We start from the raw sequence: 16420 nt of genomic DNA on the forward strand, positions 1-16420 counted from the left end.
CCTCATTTTGACTTGTTTAAAGGACATTACATCAAAGTTGGATCAGCCTGTAGTTTGTTTTTCCACTTTAATTTTGAGTACAACTCCAAATCCAGACCTCCATGGGTTGATACATTTGATTTTTATTGATAATTTTTGTGTGATTTTGTTGTCAGCACATTCAACTATGGAAAGAACAAAGTATTTAATAAAAATATTTCAGTCATTCAGATCTAAAATGTGTTCCCTTTATTTTTTTTGAGCAGTGTATATGTCAGGGTAGAGACTGCGATTTGGTAGAGTTGGAGTTTCGACCAGTAGAAACTTCAATCCTACCAGTAGAGATTTGTCAGGGCTAAGGTTAGACTTTTAAGGTTAGGGTCAGGGGGCAGGGCAGGGGTCAGATTTAAAGTTCCATCTCTACTGGTAGAGTTGGAGTTTCTGCTGGTAGAGACTCCAATTGCAAACTCTGCTGGTAGAAACTCCCACTCTACCAAATCGCAGTCTCTACCCTGACATATATATATATATATATATATATATATATATGTATATATATATATATATATATATATATACATATATATATACAGTATATATAGCTGATCTGACTGAGGATGGAACATGTTTGTAGTAAAAGAACAACACAAAGAAGTTTGAAGTTCATGTCAAAGATGGTGAGTTTGTTCTGATGGACAGGAAAATGTTTCTGGAGTCTCCTGAATGTTTGAATTTTCATTTTTCATCCGTTTTTGAGTTTTAAATTTTCATATTTTAGTCCAGTTATGTTCCTTTGTGTTTCTTGTTGTCTTTCTGAGTCACATGTAGAAATCCAGCCTCTAAACTATAAACAGTTTGACCTGATAAAACTGCAGCGCTGCCAATAAATGAACATTAACTGTAATTTAATGAGCTCTATAGAAAGTGGTGTGTATAGACGGACAGCTGAACTTTGACTCTGCGCTAGAATAAAGAGGTTAAAGAAGAGGGGAGGAGTGTAGAGCTGAGTTTGTAGGAGGGACCATCATTAAGAGAAGTGAGCAGTTCCTGGTTTGTCAGAGAAGAAAGAAGAGAAGCAGCATTAAAGCATCAGAGCCTCAACATGAAAGTCTTCCACACTTTTTTCTGTTTCCTCTTCATCGGTGAGTTCAGTCACTTCTGATTTCTGTTCATTGTTGATCTTCTCACACTTATTTTTCTTCATTTCTTTAGAGTTGATCAGGAAGTTTTGCACCTCATTGAACAGTTTTAAGTGAGAACTCTGTTCCATGTTGTTGGTTTCTGTAGTTAAACATGAAGTTAACAGTCAGATATGAGTCACTGGAACATGCAGTTTGTTGGAAGTAAACGTCTTGAAATATAAATTAAATGGTCTAGTTTGTTGCTGCTGGTTGCCAACATTTTTTTGTCACATCGTTTTCTGAAGAAGCTGGAGAGGAACAGAACTGCAGAATTGCAGTAAACCACTGACAGCAGCTGTGGTTGTGAAGCAACACATTAAAACTTAACTTCAGCAGTAAAGATAGAATCAGCAGATGAAGCTCATTCACAGAAGCAGAAAAAGTGAAGACTGATGGATAAAAATGAAGCAGAAACCATGATGAAATATAAACATTAAAATAGTTAGTTTAAAAAAGACAACATGACATTTATATGACATGATGGATGATTGTACCCAGAATTTAAATACACACATGGTGTTTGGAATTAGACTTGAAGAGAAAAATGTTTTTTACTTAATTCACAGAAATATATCATCCTCAGACTGCAGCGTGTTACAGGATGATATTAGTAACTATTGATTATTTATGTTTTTAACAGCACTGCAGGATGGAAACACAGGATTCGTCAATGAAGAAAACAAACTCTTCAGAAGACTGGAAGGAGAAGACATCACGGTTACATGTCTATTCACTTTTTCTCGACAAAGAAAGTTGTTCTGTAGAGAAACGTGTGAAGAAAGAAATATTCTCATTGAAACAACAAAGAACAACGATCAGAGAGGCAGATACAGCATTAGATATGAAGACAAACCTTTTCCATCAGATAATTATCTGCATGTGAGCATCAAACATCTGAAGAAGTCTGACTCTGGTTGGTACAGATGTGCTTTGGGAAGATCTTTGTTTCCAGATTCATCTGAGGATTTTCAGATTGTTGTCAAAGCAGGTGAGTTTTTAAATTTCTTTCTGTGTTTCTGAGGGTGTAAAGAACGTGTTAATTCATTTTAATTAAATATTTAATGATTTTATTTCCGTCAGTCCTGCTGTAAAACACATAGAAACCTCCAACTGCTCCTCCTGCAGACTCTCTGAATATTCATCTATTCTATTTATCTGAGTGTTAATGAACCTGTCAGTTCAGCTTCCAGCAGTATGGTCAGGATTCTGATTATTTCACTGTTTACAGCTTCAACCACTTCACAACCAAAGTCCACTCTTCCAACTTTTCCACCGTCAACGTTTCTCCCATCATCCTCCACGGCAACAACACCAACAGAAGAGAGTTTGAGCTCCACTTCAGGAACATCTAAACCTCCATCAGTTTCCACTGAATCCTCCGAGCAGCTCGACTCATCTCCACCACGTTCAGGTACGTCTTAGAAATAATCCCCCAGATTAATACAGATAACGTATTTTGATGGAACTTTTTGACAGCACAAATGAAACTTCTGTAGTTTTATATCAGAATATACATATTAAAGCTATTATGCACATGAATCAGGTGGGAATTATCTATATTTCTGAATATAATTCTATGTATAAAACTTGTGGCTCCACATTTACTAAAGTGTCAGAGTGAAACCAACCTGTTCTCCTGTTAACACTCCTGCAGGTCTGTATCTTTACATGGGTCTGGTTCTGGTTATCATGATCTTCATATTATCAATAGCTTTGCTGATTTTCTGCAAGAAGAGAAGATCCACCAAACCTAAAGGTGAAGCTGCAGAAACTGTTTGATGTCACATCTTTCTGTTATTTCCTGTCTGATAGCATAACACAACTCAGGTCGTGTTCAACATGTTTTACTAAACCTTTAATCTTTGTGTCACTCTGGTAGTTTGGTTTTAGTGAGAATCTTGGGTTTGTTGAACTTTGAGTCTCATAGTAAAATCCTCAGACGAGTTCTGTCTTCAGTTATCAGGTTTGTTGGTGACTTAAAGCTGGAAATGAAGCTTCTGCTGGCAGTTATGGAGCAAATATAAACATGAAACCAGATGGTATCAGTTCTGTCTTGTGTTGAACGTTTCATGCATACATGAGGTTAATCTGAGACCATCAGGCAGCATAAATAACTAGAGAAGCACTCGGAGAGCGCAGACCTCTGCCATGCCATCTGTCTGTCTGTTTGTTTGTCTAACAGCATAACTCAAAAAGTCATGGATGACAGACAAACTCCAGTGATTACATAACCTCCTGGCGGAGGTAAAAAGAACAGGAACACTGTGTGGTTGTTTTGTGGGTTTTTATTTTCTGACATATCTTCAGAGTCACAGCTCCTCTTGCACTGAGTTTAGTTCCTCTGGTTGTATTTCCTGAAAACCACCTTTCATTATCATGTGTAATAGTACTTTACTATTTAGTGTCATCCAGTATCATTTCTTATTTTTCTGTTCTTGGTCTTGTTTTAGCTGCTGTACTTTCACTTTTAATGCATCATACTTACATGTTGTTGTTCTACTGTTACACACTGCATTCATTCTCAAGTTGTGTCATTTGTCTCTTTATTATTTATTGAGCAATATCTTGAACAAGAAAGAAACTAACTTGATTTGATTTAGGTCAGCTTAACTTAATTTAACTTAGCATAGCTCAACCAAACTTAACTTAACTTAGCTTAACTTAGCCTGATATTTCCAAACTTTATTTTCTGTTTTTCAGTTCCTCCTGCAGAAACCAACCATGCAGAAGTCACAGAGGTCAGTAAATATGAGACTCCTGATCTTCATTAGTGTTTGTGAAAGCAGCTGATTGCCACAAACTAAACTCTTCATCTTCATCTTCCTCCTGCAGTCCAGTCGAGTGTACAAGGAGATCAGAGAGGACAGACAGATCAGTTCTCCTCCTGTGGAAACATCTTCAATTTACTGCAACGCCAAATACACCAAACCAAACAGAGCTGAAGACACAGATGACTACAGCTTTGTTGGCTTTCCTCCAAGCAAAGTAAGAAACATTTATATGTGTGAAGACAATGGAGTTAGTTATAAATATGGATAGATGATGTTGTAATATGCATAATCACACTTAGTACTATAGATGTGCCATTATTTGTTGGGTTTTATGATATAATATTATGAAAAAATGTCCAAAAACTGTTGGAAAACTGATAATTCAGTTACTTGTTGCAAGAATCTGCTTGTAATCTGAGTAGAAAGAGCTGTCATGTAAATGTTTAAAAAAGTATGTCCACTTATAAAATTAACTGATTTACCGTTGAAGCAAAAGTAAAACCACAGACAATACACAAATACTTGTGGCTGTTGTTATTGCAATCATAAAATATGACTTTTAGGTCAGATTAAGTATAATATCCACCCGTCCATTTTCTTTAACTTATTCCGGACCGGGTCTTGGAGGCAGCAGACCAAGCAGGTCATTTCAGATGTCTGTCCGTCCAGCAACACTTTCAGTTCTTCCTGGGGGATCCCGATGCCTTCCCAGGCCAGATGAGATATATAATCCTTAGACAGAGATCTCAGGTAGAGCTTGAGATCTTCTTCCATTCAGATGAGCTCAGAAAACCTCCAAAGGAAGTCTCCCAGGAGGCATCCGAATCAGATGTCTAAACCACCTCAACTGGTTCCTTTCGATGTAAAGGAGCAGTGACCTGTCTCTGAGTTTCCTCTGAATGTCTGATCTTTCATCTTATCTCTATGGCTCAGCCCAGCCGCCATATGAAGGAAACTCATTTCAGTTGCTTGAACCCACAACCTTGTTCCTTTGGTCACTACCCAGAACTCATAACCATAGCTGAGGACTGGGACGTAGATGGACTGATAAATCTTTGGATGGTTCGATACAACGTCTTCATTACTGCTGATGGTGCAGCAAACTACCTGTCCATCTCATGTTTCATTTTCATGAACTTGAACTCCTTTGCCTGTGGAACGAATGATTCATATCAGAGATCCTGGTACCCCATTCTCCTGGATTACCCCTAAACAGGGCCCCTTAAAGGCCTTATATATAGTCAAAGGCCTTTTCCAAATCCCCAAAACATATATGGTCTGGCTGGTTGAACTCCCATAAACCCTTCAGTGGTCCTGTAACATTAAAGAGCTGATCCACTGTTCCACAATCAGGACTGAAATCTGCATTGCTCCTCCTGAATCCAAGATTTGACAGTCTGCTGTAGATTCCCTTGGGTAAACTCTTCTAGGGAGGCTAAGTCACATGACACCCTGATAAGTAAAACATGCCCTCTGGTCCCTCTTTTTAAAATGTGAACCATCATCCTGGTCTGCCACTCCACAGGTTCAGTCACTGATGACCACCCAACACTGAAGAGACGTGTCAGCCAAGACAGTCACACAGTGTCAGAACAGGCGAATCTCATCCAAACCTGGAGCTTCTTGACTACCTCTGCAGCGTCTACCATGGGTATTTGCTAAAATTACCCTGAGTCTTCATGCTCTGCCTCCGTAGCAGAGGACATACAGTGGGGCAAAAAAAGTATTTAGTCAGCCACCAATTGTGCAAGTTCTCCTACTTAAAATGATGACAGAGGTCTATAATTTTCATCATAGGTACACTTCGACTGTGAGAGACAGAATATGGAGAAAAAAATCCAGGAAATCACATTGTAGGATTTTTAAAGAATTTATTTGTAAATCATGGTGGAAAATAAGTATTTGGTCGATAACAAAAGTCCACCTCAGTACTTTGTAATATAACCTTTGTTGTCAATGACAGAGGTCAAACGTTTACAGTAGTTCTTCACCAGGTTTGCACACACTGTAGCTGATATTTTGGCCCATTCCTCCAAGCAGATCTCCTAAAGAGCAGTGATGCTTTGGGGCTGTCACTGGGCAACACGGACGTTCAACTACCTCTACAGATTTTCTATAGGGTTGAAGGTCTGGAGACTGGCTAGCCTACTGAAATGCTTCTTACAGAGCCACTCCTTTGTTGTCCAGGCGGTGTGTTTGGGATCATTGTCATGCTGGAAGACCTAGACACTTTTCATCTTCAATGCTGTCACTGATGGAAGGAGGTTTTGGCTCAAAATCTCATGATACATGGCCCCATTCATTCTTTCCTTAACACGGATCAGTCGTCGTGTCCCCTTTGCAGAAAAACAGCCCCAAAGCATGATGTTTCCGCCCCCATGCTTCACAGTAGGTGTGGTGTTCTTGGGATGCAACTCAGGATTCTTCTTCCTCCAAACTCGACGAGTTGAGTTTGTACCAAAAAGTTCTATTTTGGTTTCATCTGACCACGACATTCTCCCAATCCTCTTCTGGATCATCCATATGCTGTCTGGCAAACTTCAGATGGGCCTGGACACGTCTGGCACAGCAGAATTTGATTCCCTGTCAGCGTAGTGTGTTACTGATGGTAGCCTTTGTTACTTTGGTCCCAGCTCTCTGCAGGTCATTCACCAGGTCCCCCCGTGTAGTTCTGGGATTTTTGCTCACCGTTCTCATGATCACTTTGACCCCACGGGATGAGATGTGTGGAGCCCCAGATCGAGGGAGATTATCAGAGGTCTTGTATGTCTTCCATTTTCTAATAATTGGTCCCACAGTTGATTTATTCACACCAAGCTGCTTGCCTATTGTAGATTCACTCTTCCCAGCCTGGTGCAGGTCTACAATTTTGTTCCTGGTGTCCTTCGACAGCTCTTTGGTCTTGGTCATGGTGGAGTTTGGAGTCTGACTGTTAGAGGCTGTGGACAGGTGTCTGTTATACAGATAATGAGTTCAAACAGGTGTCATTAATACAGGTAACAAGTGGAGGACAGAAGAGCTTCTTAAAGAAGAAGTTACAGGTCTGAGAGCCAGAGATCTTGCTTGTTTGTAGGTGACCAAATACTTATTTTCCACCATGATTTACAAATAAATTCTTTAAAAATGTGATTTTCTGGATTTTTTTCTCCATATTCTGTCACTCACAGTTGAAGTGTCCCTATGATGAAAATTACAGACCTCTTTCATCATTTTAAGTGGGAGAACTTGCACAATTGGTGGCTGACTAAATACTTTTTTGCCCCACTGTATTAACTGGGTTTAGGACTTCTTCAACATGCCCAGTCTGGGCCAAATTCTACCTCCCCTACCTGAGGCGCCAAACAGTTCGCCAGAAATTCCTTGAGGACAACCAAAGGTCCTTCACTTGATCATTTCCGAACTCGACCTGCACCTGAGTTTTAGCTTCTGCAACTGCTGCACTACCTCTCTCCTACTTAAGGAGACTCCTCACTAACCAGGCCTGAAAAGCCACCTATTTCATCCTGACTGCCTCCTTCACTGTTGGTGTCCACCAGCAGGTTTTCAGATTGCCACCTTAAAGTGGTAGTCTACCCTAATTTATTAAACAACTTACTTTGTTATAATTTCTAAACAATGCAACCAATCAACACAAAACTCGGCACAAAGAAAGATAGATTTAGTAGAAGCATTTTACATTTAGCTAAAGTCTGCCACATTTCATAGTTTCCATGGTAGCAATAGATTTGGCGAGATACAAAAAACCTTGTGGAACAAATATCTTCAGAAGGAAAATAGCTATCAACACCAATTTTGGTGTGCTGACTCCTTATGTTATTATGTATGTTTTAAGTAGACAGATTTTTACTTCATCTAATATTTCTGCTCAAATAGAAAAAAAGGACTCTTTTCATGGTTATCATTCAAGGATACAAAAATAGGAAAAACAGGCAGGTTGTTCCTTTCAATCAACCCCCTCCAGGTTTCTCCATCATTACCCACATCACCATCGAAGAACTATGGAGTCCTGAGGTGAAACCCCTTCCAAAACTACCCAGAGACTCACAGAAGGCCAAATACTCTGACTGTTGTTTGTGTTTACTTTCCCTCTGTAACATGTGACCCTCTGGTTTTCTGGGTAGAACTCCAACAAAGCGATGCTCAGCAGGAGGATTGTTAGTATCTCCACATCCATCCAACACCTCTCCTTCTGGGTAATTTCAGAAAAGTAGAGTCCAACTCCTCATCAGGAGTTTGGTTCCAGATCCCTTGTTTTGTGTGGAGATGAGTCCAACTACATCTAGTCGGTACCGCTCCACCTCCTGGTTTTCTAGATGCTGTATGAGCAGAAAAAAAGTCTTTCAGAACAAAACAAAACTTTTCTGAATCTTAAGTTTGATCTTCTTGTTTTCTTTCAGGCTAAAGACGACTCCAGTGAACTCGATTACACTGAGGTGGTTTTTACCAACGTTGCTGCCTCCTCTCTCAACAGCGCCCCCTGTGGTGATGTAGATAACGTCCTCTACTCCACTCTTCAGATGAATGCGAGATCTGCCAACAACATCAGAGAAGCTTCAGCTCCTCTGTACTCTACTGTTGCTCTACATCGGTAGTGTCTTTAGATTTTAGAACAAACTTCTTCGTGTCATAACTTTGCTGTTGAAACTGTTGTTTATTCTTAAAGGATAATTCTGGTTTCATTTCCATTATTGTGGCTCTTTGGGTCATGATAACTTGACCCACAGAACCACAGTAGACACATTCACAGGAAACATCATCCTTTAAATATTTTGGTTTCATACTATCGTAGTACTTTTGGTAAAGCTTGTTGTTTTTGTTAAAGAGTGAAGTGCTTACTCAGGACTTTTATGGAAATGCACTGAATCCCTGTAGAGGATAAAGGATAAGAGGATTTAAAAAATTTTCTTAATATTTTGAAATATTTTGATTACATTTTTGATATATTAATGTGTTTGGATATTTAATTCATGTGTAAATAAATAGAAAGTACATTTAATATATATTTAAATACATATTGAAAGTCGTCAACAGCTATCCATAAACTGTTTAAATATCCAACAGTAACAAACGTCCTTCACTTTATTCACCAGTTCAACTGTTCAGACCAAAAACAACACCAGAAAAGCTGTATTTTACATGTTTTTAATGAAAATAAACTTGACATTGAATTGAACATTGGCAGTTTAAACAGTATCTGGTCTTTATGTTTTACAAAAAATTCTTAGCTATATTTTGATCCACTTTTTTCCCTCTAATTTTGCAGTGAAATTGTAACTACTAGTTACTATGAGACACCATTAAAGGTCAACGTCAGGCTGTAATAAAAATATTCACTCTTGTTGCGTCACAACACGTCCGGAACCTTTTTAAAACTGCATTTAATCACTAAAAGAGTTTGATATAAAAGTGGCAACAAGAACAACAACATAAATAATATTTCCACACGTTTACATTGTGATGCTTCGACCACGTTGTCGGACAGAAAACAGACACGATACAAAAATTAACTTAACAGAGAAATAACTTAAAATGTAAAAACAAGAACTAGAAATGGAAGACGTGAATGAAATTCCCTTTTCAGCGTTACAGTGCTTAAAGAAGAACAAAATAATAATAATAGATACAAAACAATAAACAAAACACGAGGTGAGGTTTAAATAAGAGTGAAAAAAACGCTGTGGCACGTTACAGGTAAACACACCGAGGAAGAGGAGGAGGATGAAGGTCGGCGGACAGAATAAAAGCTGCATAGAATCAATTTCACAAATCTCTAATGTAGAGAAGATGACTTTGGAAGATCGTGTGTTTCTACGCTCAAGCAGAGTCGCATATTTAACGTGTTTCTTACAACATATTTATTATTTTAGATGCTTAAATAAAGGAAGTCCTGCTGTTTAAATGTACGACTCTGCTCTGAGGCGTTTAAGTGCAAATAGAGCAAAGATTCGTCTTCTACATATTTGTTGGAGCAGGAGAGAGAAGAACCTTCATTTTAAAGTCAGAAACCTCAAACTGACATCTAAACTGTCTCATAGGACCAATCAGGTGTTTTATTACTTTAACTTCTATGTGATTGGAAAGAAAAATCAACAGTTTTTGTGTAATTTTCTATAAACATCAAGTTTGAGTTATTTTTTCAGGGTTAGAGTTTTATGACATTTAATTCAGACTGATATGAAAAATAACTCCTGAAAAAACAAACGTAGACTTGATATTCACACAGTTTGAGTTTTGAGATATTCTTGATTTGCAGTTAAACACATTTAACCTTCTGAACTCCAAGCTCTGAAAAAATAGGTTAATAATTACATTTTTTCTTTTAAATTTAGAGTCAAACACTGTAAAAACAGAAACAATCGTCGTGTTTGTTTTTTTACATTCCAACATTCCCTGACTGTTGCTCTGTTGAAAAACTTTAAAACAGGAATATTTCATCAGAAATCGCTTTATTCTTGGTCTCATTCAAAAACTTGCCAAAAATAAACCAATTACAGTAGCCAGATTCTGTAAAAAACTAAAAATTCTGAGTTCCTCTGCACATTCATGGGCCTATTACTGACAAATCTGAGGCTCAGAGTCTTGCACCGAAAATTCAGGAAACATTTTGGTTTAACTCGGCTGAACTGCAGGCTGTGTAAAGCCCCTTTTTTCAGTACTGATAGTGAGAAAAATGCTGTTCAAGCTGATTCCACTTTTTTTTAAAGTTTTAGCAAAATTAATCAAGAAATTAAACTTTTGGCATCACAACTGTGTCTGCACAAACAATTCTCTCTCCTTCATCATGGTTGTTTTGTTTCCACAGAGGAAAGTCTAGAGTTTTTTTTTTTAAAAATTAACTAGATATTTGTCAATATTAACTGTGTCATACCAAAAAAGACATTTCTGAGTTCTTGCTACCAATATTCACGGTTGTTCTGTTTCTATAGAGCTGCAGGACTTTAGATTACAGAGAAAAATGAACCAACAATGAAGAAAAAATGAGACGGAAACCACTAAAAAACAGTCAGAAAATGCTGCTTGGAGTTCAGAGGGTTGATGAGCAATAACTACTGACATTTTTGTGCAGAAACAAAAACCAAACATTTTGCTTGTTTTTTCTTTTACTTTGGATCTATTATTGACTCTCCCAAAGTCTATGCACACAATCCCAAAAAAATACGTAAAGCCGGACAACATATTAAAGAATAAACCCCCAGAGTTATCCTGCCAACTCTGGTCCACGTAACTCAATCTGCTCTCCTGCTCCGACTCTCAAAGAAGACGAACCTCGACCGCAAAACACGAACAGCTCAAGAGAGAAAACAACATCAGCGGAAGAACGTCGGCGTGAACTGTGGAGATGAAGAATCGTGTTTAATCCAAACTGTTTTCAGTTAAATGATCCGCTGCAGGTTTGACGGTTTACAGAACAAACACGATTCTCCATCTGGCGTTTTTATCAGCTATAAATAAAGTTCAGTGACTCGGCCGGTTTTCATTGTACAACATTACAACAACACACGTAGAAAAATATTACCCTCAGAGGTAAAATAAAGATTCAGGGTCGTGGAGCTAAAAGGCAAAGTGCAAAAACAACCGGAGCTCTGTGGGAGGAGTTCGTTTGTCCTCCAACAAGAAGGAGAAACGTCACAAACATCCTGTCAGAGGCTTCAGTCGGGTTAAATATTCGTCCCTTTATGATACAGTGAAAACACCATAAATAAGGTAGTTCCCTAAACGGAAAGGTTGCTGTGGTGTCCCTCCTCACACAGAATGAGGAAGTCGGCGAGTTCCTTCTGTTAAACAACGTCTTTATCAAGTCCACTTCAGGAAACTGCTGTTTCTGTTTCATGAAACATCAGAAAATAGAAGTCAGTCGTCACAGGTCTGTTGTACCGATAAAGAGCCGAAGTGTCGCTTACGTAAGTTTAGTCTCCACCCAGAACTTTAATGCAAATCAGATCTGCAGCACAAAATGTCAGACTGTTGGGTGTTTACTAGAGCTGCAAGTATTACTACCATTAGAGACGTCCTGATCAGGTTATTGCCCTTAATCCGGTGCCATTTTCCTGATAACACACACTTTAGGTGCATTAAAGCTAATAAAAACAATCCAATTTATCTGCTTGACAACTGAATATCTCTGAAATGCATTTTAAAAAATGCATTTCTGCCTCCAGTCTGTTCCTGAATGTTCTGTAGGTGTTCAGGAACCTTGTGGTAAAGCTGCAGCAGGACTCTGTCTAAATGTAGTGTTAGAGTTTAGGATGTACTGTTCAAAGATGTAGAAAACCTGAATTATCTCCATGATGGCAGTAAATATATGTAAGATGTAGTTCCTGGTTGTTCCACCAGGTGGAGCCTCTTCCTCCTTAATACTGTAGAGACCAGAGGAGGCTTCACTCAGACTACAGTTCATGTTGGCAACAGGCACCATGACAAAGACTCGTGGTGCTTACTGACTTCTGACTAGCGCTAATTTGTTTTTAGAGGAGCTGAGATCAACTAGGACAAAAACACATTTACAGTCCCGACCTGGGTTTTGTTGGCTAAATTAGGAAAAAAAACCAGTGTGCTCACTTAGTTGATTAATCAGCTATTGATTAATAATGTTGCATAATATTGCTTGAAAAACTTGCCTTAAGAAAACCGAACCCTTAGCATCCCACCACAAACTGTGCTCTAGCTTTTCAACACCTGTGTGACACCAGACAAAAACAAACGACCAGGTTTAGATTCCTGATTCTGATCATTTTAGAAATGCCTCGATCAACCCTGATTCTGATCTTTAACCCATAAGAACCCAGACCCATTTTTCCTTAAAGGACTTAAGGAGTTAAGGTCAGACATAACTTTACAAGGAAGAGACTGGGGCATTCAAAGTGCTTGCTACACTGGTGTCACCGTGGGTTCTATCGTTTTCATTAGGGATCATTAATCTTGTTATCTATACAATGTCAGGACAAAAACTTGCCAACTAATCAGTCATTTTAGCTCTAGTGCTAATGAAACATCTAGAAACTGAGAGCAGCCAGATCAAGGTAAATAAAATCTTTCACTTGCGGCGGTTAATTTTTCATCTTGGTTTTAAAATTCTGCCTTAAATATCGACCTAATCTGCAGCTTTTCTGTCTTCGGCTGTGATGAGCTTCTTTCAGTTATTGTAGCTCATAAAAATATAGAATTCAACAAACGTTTTAACTGAGAATAGTACAACACTGGTTTTAATGTGTTTTCCACCATTCTGGTAGCCTAGCCGCGCTAAACCCATGCTCTGAAGACACAAGGGTCTAGGAACGCTCGACAGGGAGGGAGGCGGGCTAAAAGGTTGTCTATCAAATCACTCTGCAGCAATTGGGTAGGTATACAACCAATCAGCGCAACGAATAGGCTGACGGAGTTCCTAGAGCGCCGGCGGATTGTGGCTAAGTCCCATTAGCTTCCCAACCAGCGGAGCCAACTGGTATATTAAGGATTTGCCACATCCCGTCGGCATAAGTCCAAATACGTCTTTCTTCTCAATGAAACACTTCAGTGCCGTCCTTTGTTTATCTTTCAAGTTGAATTTTAGCTTCAAATCTTTAAGGGCTGTGGCCAAAGCCAAGTCGAAAGATAACTGTTTATCGTGCGCCGGTTGTTTCTGTCAGAATCGTCACGCCTCTGTCGTCACTTAGTTACGCCCGCCTTCTGACTCTACACTTCATGGTGATTGGTCCGGCCAGTTTTAGGAGAATCCAGCCTCGAGCCTTATGGAGGGTAACTAGACCCACCCTGGCAGAGAATTAAATTCGTTGCCGTGGGTTGTCTAGCGCAGCTAGGCTACCATTCTGGTGCAATTCGAAAGAAAACATTGGCCACGTTTGTCAGATTTTGGAAGATCAGAGCCGCATTTAGAAGATTAAACGCTGTTAATTTTACGTCAAGCAACCAAACTACCTGTAGAAGGAAACTCATTTCACAGGATGTCATGGCTGTACTTCCTGTCTGATGATCAAAGGACATTCTGAGTGCAGCAGAGGCGTCAATGTAAGAGTTTGTTTCATGTATTTTAGTCTAATCTGACTAGTTTCTCATCATAGCCATGTTCAAAATGACAGAAGAAAATGAGCACAAGACTAGAATAAATAAAGACAGAAGAGGTGAAGAAAAGTTGAAGCTGCTGGTTTGAATCACTAAAACTGAGGGATAAATTCTAAACAGTGACTCCTCCTCAGCGATAACCGACTTCAGTAAAGGCACTTAAACATCCAAACTCTGACTGATGTTTAGAAAATGTCACCGGCAAATCTTAACTCGCCAAAATAAAGTCCAACCAGACGGAGGTGTGAAGAGAAAGTGGAAATGAGTCGACCACGAATACATGAAACCAAGACTGGAAACGAGAAACTAGTCAGCTGCAAGTTCAGAGAACTGAAGCCTGACGTCAGAACTAGAAGGAGAAAAGTTCAGATTTGATTAAATTAGCTGTAAAAAAAAAGGATGGAACATTAGAAACTACAGTTTCCCCTCATTTCCAGAAATGTTTAAAGACTTTTTTGGCCTTACAGGAACATGAGAACGGCAGTAAAGAACACTGAAATGATTGTTGAGTGCACATGATTGTTTTCAGGACTCTGGTGGTCAAAACGGGTGTAAAGGATAACGGCACACTTATTCAGGTTAGTCGTAAAGCAAAGTTAAGGTGTGTCTATGCACATTGAAACAGGTTTTGTTTGAATGTTTTCTGATTTTTGTGCTTCAGAGAGGTGACAGAGGACAACGTCTAGTCTTTCAAAACTTTATCTTGAGTTAATCTGATTCTTCAGTGGTCTTGAGTTTGAGAATCTGTCTCAATTTGGACTTTTTCAGTGAAAAATTCAAAATTTGTGTCTCTCTGTTGGAATCACAGCAACAGAAAGAAGATATTTTCAGTATTTATGAGGCTGATTTGAAATAGTGAAGTTATCCTTTAAACGGTTTGATCGAGCAACTTTTTAGTTGCCTTTTAGGCCAATATGCAAATAAACTGTGATGATTTTAGATGAAAACAGCTTCGACAAAGGCCCAATGAAATGATGAAAAAGTAGTCGCACAAGTTTAAGCAGAAACTACGTGGAGAGATGAGTTTAGTCGACTCCCAGCAACTACAACATCTGGGAAACATTCCAAAACCTACAGAAACGACAGCCAAAGGTGTAAAAGTTTACGGCGTATTATGGTCAGCGCAGGTACAAAACAGTAATAAAAAAAAAATTAAATAAATGAATATTATGGAGTAATTAAGGTGGAAATATTCAGAGAGAAACAAATCAGAATTCCCAAGATAAAGGTTGTAAATTTATGAGGGGAATAAAAAACACTAAAATATTCTTGTAACTCATAAATTTGCAAGAAAAGTTGGATCTTTTTGATCAAGGAATCAGATCACAGTGACCACAGCTGGTCATGTATTACTGCTGCAGTGGAAGCTTTAATTTAGCTTCAAGTAAATTCTCCTGAATTTAGCCCAGAATCACCACATTATCATTAACATCACCTCCTCACTGATGTGTGAAGAGGAAATATGAATGGATGTGGTTCCTTAAAAAGAAGAAAATAAAGTAAAGAATTGACTTTAGTTCCTGGAAGTCTTTAATCTTTACTGTTTTTAGATTTTTTTCTACTGAATTTTCAACTTAAATCATCGATATTCTGTTTTTCTGTGCGTATTACGTGCCTCCCCGGCTTCCTGGCTCCATAATTATTATTATTTTGTCTGAAATGGTCAAAAAAGTCCCATATAAAAATAAAAAAATGAGTATTCCTATGAGTGAGACATGATTTGGAGGGGCTGTGATGACTTCCATTCGTCCCATCGGTCCTGCTGCTGCTGAACTCACAGTGTGTCATCACTTTGGTGTCTGAGGGTAGGAGGCCTTTGAGCCAGGCACTGGAGTCGAACCGCCGTCAGTCTGAGGAGGAAGCTTCTGGATGAACCCTCCAGGATCGGTCTGTTGGTCACAGTGTTGGAGCTTAAAGGAAACAGCAGCAGCGCTCCTCTACAGCTGCTGCTGCTGCACCAGCCGCCGGTAATGTGGCATCACTTTACTCTCAGGGAGGTACAGCGCCATCTCCAGGGCCACCAGGATGGTGAACTCAAAAGAAATCAGCTCCCTCCGGCTGATCCGGAAACGTTCCTCCAGCTTCTGCAGAGACAGAACCCAAAGGGTGAGGGAGTCGGACTACTGCTTTATGATAAAGTTAACTTTAAATGTTTAGTGTCTACATGTCATCTATTTTAATTTTAGATGATCCCTCCTTCATCCATTACTTCATTGAAGTAAGGAAAGGATGAAGAAAAGGATGAAGGAACTGAAGAAGGAAGGGACGAAGAAAGGAAGTAAGGGAGAAGGGGAGAGGTAAACAAGATAAGACAGGTAGGTAGGTAGATAGATAAGGTAGGTATGTAGATAGGTGGGTGGGTGGGTAGGTACATAAGATAGGTAGTTAGGTAGAAAGATAAGGCAGGAAGGTAGATAAAGTAGGTAGATA

The 16420-nt window shown here is 39.0% G+C and overlaps 2 protein-coding genes and 1 long non-coding RNA gene across 5 annotated transcripts in view; 1 reads left to right on the forward strand and 2 right to left on the reverse strand.

Moving 5' to 3' along the window:
- LOC127534550 (uncharacterized) overlaps window positions 1-16420 on the forward strand; it is a 532033-nt gene that overhangs the window by 160538 nt on the left and 355075 nt on the right. For 2 of the 3 annotated variants that reach the window (XR_007942706.1, XR_007942705.1), the window contains exons 2-4: window positions 3861-3898; window positions 3993-4145; window positions 8329-9104. This is a non-coding gene — a long non-coding RNA (uncharacterized LOC127534550). Of the gene's footprint in view, window positions 1-2828; window positions 2917-3860; window positions 3899-3992; window positions 4146-8328; window positions 9105-16420 lie in introns of those variants that run through there. The other variant, XR_007942704.1, reaches the window with a different exon arrangement.
- The window catches only part of LOC110960721 (uncharacterized), a 435352-nt gene that overhangs the window by 10648 nt on the left and 408284 nt on the right, over window positions 1-16420 (reverse strand). The gene's annotated exons all lie outside the window — the stretch shown is intronic.
- Window positions 9058-16420, reverse strand: part of cables2b (Cdk5 and Abl enzyme substrate 2b) — a 65647-nt gene continuing 58284 nt past the window's right edge. Inside the window, exon 10 of the mRNA XM_051950012.1 lies at window positions 9058-16074. Within this exon, the coding sequence (XP_051805972.1) occupies window positions 15928-16074 (147 nt within the window). The 3' untranslated portion in view covers window positions 9058-15927. The remainder of the gene's footprint in view (window positions 16075-16420) is intronic.

Source organism: Acanthochromis polyacanthus, chromosome 6 (assembly GCF_021347895.1).
Source record: "Acanthochromis polyacanthus isolate Apoly-LR-REF ecotype Palm Island chromosome 6, KAUST_Apoly_ChrSc, whole genome shotgun sequence".
NCBI lineage: Eukaryota > Metazoa > Chordata > Actinopteri > Pomacentridae > Acanthochromis > Acanthochromis polyacanthus.